The sequence below is a fragment of the Etheostoma spectabile genome, unplaced genomic scaffold, assembly GCF_008692095.1.
Source record: "Etheostoma spectabile isolate EspeVRDwgs_2016 unplaced genomic scaffold, UIUC_Espe_1.0 scaffold00018463, whole genome shotgun sequence".
Classification (NCBI taxonomy): domain Eukaryota; kingdom Metazoa; phylum Chordata; class Actinopteri; order Perciformes; family Percidae; genus Etheostoma; species Etheostoma spectabile.
This window is the reverse complement of record NW_022604268.1, coordinates 94,447-102,967: the sequence shown is the minus strand read 5'-3', so window position 1 is coordinate 102,967 and position 8,521 is coordinate 94,447. Positions and strand designations below refer to the sequence as shown.

General features: G+C 40.7%; 1 protein-coding gene across 1 annotated transcript in view; it reads right to left on the bottom strand.

Moving 5' to 3' along the window:
- Nucleotides 1-4,208: 4,208 nt before the first annotated feature.
- The window catches only part of LOC116680459 (zinc finger protein 345), a 71,767-nt gene continuing 67,454 nt past the window's right edge, over nucleotides 4,209-8,521 (bottom strand). Inside the window, exon 6 of the mRNA XM_032509492.1 lies at nucleotides 4,209-5,027. Coding sequence (XP_032365383.1) covers nucleotides 4,514-5,027 — 514 coding nt within the window. The 3' untranslated portion in view covers nucleotides 4,209-4,513. The remainder of the gene's footprint in view (nucleotides 5,028-8,521) is intronic.

Genomic DNA, 8,521 nt, shown 5'->3' with positions numbered 1-8,521 from the left:
TGTTGTTGCCGAGATTACCTCCGTTTGCATACCATCATCATGTCCACCCAAACCCCCTGCTACAGATCACTTTGCAATCAGTCTCGTAATAACCATAAAAATTAGGTATCACTGAAATTTGAACTTGTGTTGCTGCAGTCAGAGTATACAGTGCTCGTCCTGAATGGGCCAGTATAATGCATCAGAACTGCTTGTTGAATGGTCTGTTAGCTTTGAAACCCCCCTTTCCCCACAGCTTTCAACTGTAAATTGTGCACTCTTGGGGTCATAGCATGGATCAGGAACCAAAACGGACACACCTGGACTCAATGTGGGCGTTGGCCGGCAATATTTGACACGTTCAGACCATGAAGACAGTTATCAGTTTATTTCCCATCTGGCAGGTATACTTGTGGACTCAGTTGGACATTTTGAAGATAATTGCACAATTTTGAACCAACTGTCAGTCTATTGCCCATCTGGCAGGGACATTTCTGGATTCAGGTGGACATTGTGGACAGAAACATTGATGGATCTTGATTCCCACCATGGGATTTAGCCTGTATTGCATTTTGGGGTACAAGGTCAATAAGATGCCATTAACATCCCGCGCAATGTATTGCTATTGTCAAGCAAATTGCCACCCTAGTGACTTTCTTCCATGTCTCCATGAACGCCCATATGTTTGGGCCCACAATTACAAGAGCAGCAGAAAACCCTAGTCGACCCAGTCCAAACAATCGCGGTAAGCCTCACTGTGTGTCCAAACTAAAATGCTAAGAGGCAACTTGGTAGACTCCTTACTGATGTTTATATCTGTACTCACAATGCCCTGTTTTAAAACACCAGCCAATCACAAGTGTTACATGTGAATAATCAATGTGTGAGTAATTAGGAAGCTCACATAAAAAATAGTTGCAAAGTCTATCAAATGTTTAACTTTCGAACCCGTGAGTGGGTTGGAACCTTTGTTGGCACCTTCCATCAAAAGGTGAATCACAGACCTGGATAGAAATTCCAGAGCAGAGTGGCGCAGCGGAAGCGTGCTGAGCCCATAATCCAGAGGTCGATGGCGCGAAACCATCCTCTGCTAATTGCTTTGCTTTGTATCAGCAGTATGTCTGTTTCCTGTCTGTTAATGTTTAACAAAGCATCAGTTTCTGAAATTAAATGTTTCCACCTAAATACTGGAGCATAAAACAATAAATATACTACAGTACAAGTACATACATACTGTAAAACATGTACATTTAAAGTGCTTGTTATGCTGTCTGATAGTCTGAGGTATAAAAGAGAGAGCATACCGCTTAGTTTGTGTGACAGGAGGTCTTAGTCTACCACTACGTTCTATAACCCTACCAGTCAGATTACCACAGGAGGTAATATCTTTAGCAGCTCTTTTAAAGACTCTACCATAATACCTGCTGGAGATGCCAGGGCCTCATACATGTAAAGCATGAGCTCTACCACTGAGCTACATAAGATTTTCAGATTTTATTTAACTTTTTTCTGAGATAGACTTAGACTCCCGCAAGGAAATTAAAATATCACTGAATAAAAGAAGAAACCTGGGTAAAACATGTAATGGTAATGTTGCATATGGCTTCAAAACCTATGGTATAAACCATAGTCAAAAACCAACACACCTGTTGAATTTCTGCTGGACAATATAACACAAATTAAGGCATTAAGATCAATCGCCAAAAGATGTTTTTTTAAATCCTCTTTTTAGTCAACTTCAGCATGGGTTCCTAAACAAAGGCGGTACCCTGTATGCATGTATACCTGCATGCATTTTAAAATGTTGGCCAAGTATGTACAAAAACAGAGCCGTATTGACACAAAAAAGAATTTGACAGCAAAAAGCACAATTTTTAAGGACACACAGCAGACCTACAATGAAATTGTTATTGCACTGCTTTGAAAATAGTAAGAACCTTCTTTATCACAAACCTGATGGTGCAGTAATTTACACAAATGTAGCTATTTGTTATCGCAGTGCAACAGCAAAGACGGATGAAGTTACGTGTTAACATCCAGAGATGCCAAAAGTACTCACTTCCCATACTCAAGAAGAAGAAGAGATAATTATGTTATCTTATGTATTGTGACAGAGACTGGGACTCCAGGTTGAGAAGATTCTGACTGAGTAGCAAGACATGAATTGAGTTGTTATTTTGTGAGAAGTCTGTGAATATTCCCATTCAATTAGATTCAATTTGGTATTGATGATGCAAAAATAATAACTAACTCCAGTGAAATAATTTGAAACATAGTGAGGACTAGATTAGGACTGGATTTAAAGCTGATTCTGGTTTCCAACTTGGCCCAGGTGCGTCTGTTAACACACGAACAGAGACAACTTCTCGAATTTGAATTTGACGGAATGATTTCCAATCCAGATGAAATGATTACGCTATCGACCCGGCAGGGAATGGATGTCAGGTCATGGCTTAAATGGAGCAGAGGTGGTGATCAGGACCAGATGTGCAGACTGCAGGTGTGTGTAGTGGAGAATCAGCTGTGATGCGTTCAGGACACTTGGGACAAACAGATGTTGGTTAGAGCAACATAAAACACCGGCAACATCAAGTCATGATGCCGGAGTCATGATAGTACCACCCCTCTGACGAATTCCACCAAGCGGACTGCCAGGAGCACCAGGATGGAGCCTATAGAAGTCCCGGAGTAGGTCCGCGTCCAGGATCTGACGCCGAGGTATCCAGCACCTCTCCTCAGGACCGTCAGCCTCCCAGTCCACGAGGTACTGGAAGCCCCGCCCATGACGTCTAGAGAAGAACTGTGTAGACCATGTAATGGGAAAATGACGTGTTTTGCAAAACACATCATTTTCTTCTCTAGGGGAAACAGGATATAAGACGGGGATGCTACTGTTTTAATTTTGCAAGAGGTTGTCACACTGTTACTGCGTTAACTCTGTGAAAACTGTCTTCCCACTTGGTTATTCTCTGCAGGGAATAATTAAATCTCACCATGTTTAAACCTTGACTCAGTTGCACAGCTGTCTTTATTTTGTCTCAACAAAGTCTCACTCTCCAAACAACTCCTCTCCTGCTGTACAGAAACTTTAACAACATTCTCTATTCTGTCAGGCCTTAACCCCACCTCTTTTTTTTTTGTCTGTTGTGATGACTCGGCGCCAGCCGTGGCCAGAAGTGTTATGCTTTTGGGTCGTTCGTCCATCTCTACATACGTATACACTTCCCCTTCTTGTGAACGTGACAACACACGAGGGAGGAAGGAATTTCTTCAAATTTTGCAAAACCTTTCACTGGAACTTGCAGATCAATTGATGAGATTTTGGAGGTCAAAGGTTTAAGGTGACTGTGTCCTCATGTCTGTCCATCCGATTCTTGTGAATGCAATATCTCTGAACTCCCAGAGGAAATCACTTTAAATTTTGCAAACACAACCACATAACAACTTAGAATCACGGCTGAACCGATTAAGATTTTAAATTTTTTAGAAGAGCACCTTGTTTTCTTTTAACTGGGAAAAAGCCTTTCACTCATAACAAGGTACACAAATTGCACTTTATTGGCCTTATTAAACATTTAGGCAATTTTACATTTAGGCAACCACATTCAGTCACAGAAAATATGAAATTCAACAAAGTAGGAAAACATAATGTTAAACTACAAAACAACAATAACTTGAGAGCGTACAATTAAAAATGGCCGACTTCTAGTATGTTCTAATGATGAGGACGGTTTGGACCAATTTACACAAATATTGAATTTGCGCTTTTTAAACTCACAATGCTCAAAAGTTAGAGTTTTGCCAACTTTTGGGAGTTTAGAAATATATAAAGGTGACAAAAATGTATTCCTTAAATGAAAATTACAATGACTTCCTTTCAGCCAAAGAAATGTGTATGTTTCTAGAGATGAGAAGAAAATAAACATGTCTATGTTTACGTTTTCCAACCAAAACATCTTTAAACGTCTTAATGCTTCTCCTTTGGGCCTTCTCCTTCCCACGGTGGGTACATTGTGGTTAGGGTTGGGTACCGAAACCTGGTGCTAGTACGGCACCGGTGCCTTAACACCCGGTATCTATCGGACCGAATAGTAACGGGGATTTTGGTGCTACTGAAACACCAGCACTGCCTTTTCCATCTAGTGGTTGTTTGTCATTAAGCCGCAATTTACTGGAGAAATATTAATTTATCTTTTACATTTTTTTTTTAACATTTAATTTGGACCATATAGCAATAAAGAAGCCGTTCTTAAATGTCGACTGTCTTTTTGTGCTCCTTTTTTTTTTTTTTTATATATATACATTTAAAAAATATATTTTTAAAAGGATGGGTTTAGGCACCGATTCTGGGGCCTAAATGGGAAAGGGTTCTGAGGAAAGGCAGAAAACAGTCCAGCTGATCCACAATAACATACATGTTGATCAGAAGATAAAGTTACTGCTGGTCAGCCTTCAATGTGGAGAGAAGATCAGAATATAACAACACAGCTATCAGGGCATGAGGAGGAAGAAACAGCTTGGCTCTGAAACATGTTCACAACGAGGCAGCGTGAATGCGCTGGTGTCTTTTAAGGTTACCACTATGAGAAAATGTTTCCCCACATTGTTTACAGTTGTACGGCTTCTCTCCAGTGTGAATGCGCTGGTGAGTTTTAAGGTTACTATGCTGAGCAAACGTTTCCCCACATTGTTCACACCAGTACGGCTTCTCTCCAGTGTGAATGCGCTGGTGTCTTTTAAGGTGACTATTATGAGAAAAGGTTTTTCCACATTGTTCACACCAGTGCGGCTTTTCTCCAGTGTGAATACGCTGGTGTTTTTTAAGGCAATTACTATGAGAAAAGGTTTTTCCACATTGTTCACAGCTGTACGGCTTCTCTCCAGTGTGAATGCGCTGGTGAGTTTTAAGGTCACAACTCTGAGAAAAAGCTGCCCCACATTGATCACAGCTGTACGGTTTCTCTCCAGTGTGAACTCTCTGATGAATCTTTAAATATCCAGATGTGAAGGATTTGTCACACTGCTGACAGCGGTGACGTTTGACTCCTCTTCCTCTCCGTTTCTATCAACAGAGAAAAACCAAGAGAGTGAGTTAGTGAGGTGCCATGCTGTAGAGCTCTATCTTAAACTAGAAACAACATTTAGAGCATGTCTACGGAACATTGTTTGACTGACGCATTACTTTTCTTAATTATCTACCAACATTAGTATTATGGAGTTGCAGTATGGGAAATGTAGCATTCAGTGTTGGTTAGTTTGTGATAAATAAACTACTTTTGATCAATTTATGTGTGGCCTCCATTTTGTTGCCAGCCTTTAGCCAGCCGGTAACAAATTGGGGATCATCCGGGATTTTTAGTGCCGGGTGAGTTGTAAATGTAACATTTTCCCACAGATTTTTAGCTCTCACTGGTATCTGTAGGGGTTACCGTGTTGTCTTCATGTTGCTGGAACAGCTCTACTCCAGTAAAGTAAATTGGAACCATTGTTCCTGATGGCCATTAGCAATGAGGGGCACCAGTTGAACTTTAACCTTTTGTTTGAGGTTGTCGTTTTTGCTAAATCAAATGTGTATAGCCAGCAGTATTGTGTAAGTAGTAACATAGTAGTGTAATGTGGTATTGTCCACACAAGCTCCATTTCCTCAAGCATTTCTGAAGCTCAGCAGAGCTTTCTGCTGTGCTCGGAATAAAACTGCTGAGGATCACTGACTCCTCTGAAGAACACAGGCACATATGTCGTGGTCATGGATGTTAAAAAATAGCTTTGATGTACAGTTGTGTTCAAAATAATAGCATCACTAAACTCATAAATCATATTTTTTGGTAAAAGTGATATTTCTACAAGGCAAATAATAAAAGTCCTAGAAACCAACAGTCATGACATGCATGCTGCTCATTCTGTGGAATTGAATCTGTAATTGAAAGGAGCATGTTGAAAATAATAGCAGTGTTGTGTTCAATTAGTGAGCTGATTGATTCTGTGAAGAAACAGGTGTCAGTTATGGCCAATAATTAATCTATATACTGTATATATACATATTTAAGGAAGGAAGGAAGTACATGTTGTGCATGCTGGTTATAGTGCATTTCACGCTGAAATACTCAGCAAAATGGCTCGTTCCAGACATTGCTCTGAGGAACAGAGGACTTTGATTAAAAAGTTGATATGAGAGGGGAACACATATAAAGAAGTGCAGAAGATTATAAGCTGCTCTGCCAAAATCATTTCAAATGCCTTGAAATGGCATCCAACGCCTGACCGACGTGGGAAACAACCAAAGGACACATTGACTGGTCAAAGGAGAAATGGAGCAACATCCTGGGGACTGATGAGAGGGAAATTGTTCTTTTTGGGTCTAGGAGCCACAGACAGTTTGTCCTCCGACCCCCCTGCACTGAAATCAAGCCCCAGTCCACTGTGAAGACAGTAAAGCATGCTGGTTATGGGATGTTTCTCATACTGTGGTGTGGGCCTGTTTATCACATACCAGGGATCATGGATCAGTTCCCATACATCAGAATACTTGAAGAGGTCACGTTGCCTTATGCTGAAGAGGAAATGCCTTTGAAACGGGTCTTTCAACAAGACAAGGACCCAAACACCAGGAAGGAGCAAAGTCTTGGTTCCAGATGAACCAGATGGATGTTATGGAGGGGCCAGCCCAATCCCTGGACCTAATCCTAGAGAACACTTGTAGGGTGACATCATAAATGCTGTTTCTGAGGCAAATCCAGTAATGCAGAGGAATTATGGGATGTAGTTCAATGGTCCTGGGCTGGAATACCTGTTCACAGGTGACTCCAGGCAACACAGATATGAAGCAGTTCTCAGAAATAATGGTTATGCAACTAAATATTAGTGCAGGGATTAAAACGCTGACACATTTTCCCAGTTTATACAGTAAACATTTGAGTTTGTAAAGAAAACTGCAAATACTGCTAATATTCCATTTTCTTCATTTCCTGTAAAGGTAGAACACAGACTTGATCAATGTTGGTCATGTTCTGATTTGGAAATGAATGGGCAGTGTTCCTAATGCATTGGTATTATGGAATTAAAAGCTATTCTAAGGATTTGGAGCATTATTCACTTCTTTAAAAACACAGCTGTTATTCTGAACACAACTGTATGTAAAGGTTTTGGATACAAAGATGTAATGATTGGTCGAAAGGGGGGTGGCCTCATACACCTCCCCACAAAATACATGCATGTCCATTGATCTGCGTTTGTAGATCAACAGACAGAGTGAGTGAGTTAGTAAGGCGCCATGGTGTAGTAAGCTAAGTAAAACCAGAAGCATCATTCACAGCATGTCTGTGTCTAAGTTCCACTGCTGCATAACCATGGTTACGCTCTGTGTGTGTGTTAATAAAGTTTGGATTGAATATCAGCGTGGCCTTTTTGTTGGCGGCCTTGAGCCAGGCAGGAACAACCGGGGGATGGTCTGGGATTGGTAGTGCTGGAAACTTTTCTTTGTGGGAGTGTTTGACTCCCAGTTGACCTTGATCTAGTATCTGTAGGGGTCATCAGCCTCTCCGACTCAGGGATTGGTTGGCACTCTTTGTTTCTTAATTAGATCAAAAATCTAAATTTGATCACAAAAAATAATACTCTACATGAGAACCATAATCCAGAAAACAAAGCATGAATATATTGTTGAATCTGTTAAGTTAAATTGGTAGAAATGTACATTACGATAAACGTGACTGCACATTATATGAAAGGCACCGAGGAGATTATCAAAACTGATTTTTCCCGGCCTTTATTTATCCCTGTTGCCCCCCCCCAGACCACTATCAGAGGGCCGCAGTTTAATTGACTACCGTTTTTTCTTTGAGGAATTACGTATGATACATAAATCCTAAAAGACATTTGTTAAACCCTCTGTGTGCATTCATTAGTATTGAGATTAGATTTTTGGGACTCTTCAGTCTGGAGTACCCTCTTTCCTTCACTCACCTCCTCCTCCCTGACACCTTTCCTCTTGCCCTCCTTCTTCTTCTCCTCCGTCTCCTCGTGTCTCTGCATGTACTCAGTGATAAGGTCCAGGTCCAGGTTGTCTTGTGGCTCCCATGTGTTCTCCTCACTGGAAAGGTGAGTGCAGACAGAAGAACATCTCCTCACACTTTGTTTTTAGACAATCCATTCTTACTCTAATTGTCATTCCTATTATTCCTTTTTTCTATTGCCATCTTGTAAGGTTATTTGTGGGTCTGCAACATAGTGTCAAAATACCAAACCTTCAACTTTGGGGGCATGATACCACGCTGACACCTATTTGCAATATGTAAATATATATTATATATCTCAGGACCAAGAACACCAAGCATTAATATTATTATATAATCATAATATAATAATTATAATAATAATATTATATATATATTATACTTACTCTGAGAACCCCTTCCATTTCAGCAGAAACTCCACTCTTCCCTTCACCACTCTGCGGTCCAAAACCTTCTCCACCACATATTCCTCTTCTTCCTCTTCCACCTCCTCCTCCTTCTTGCGCTTTTTTCCTGCTCTGGTCGCCAGC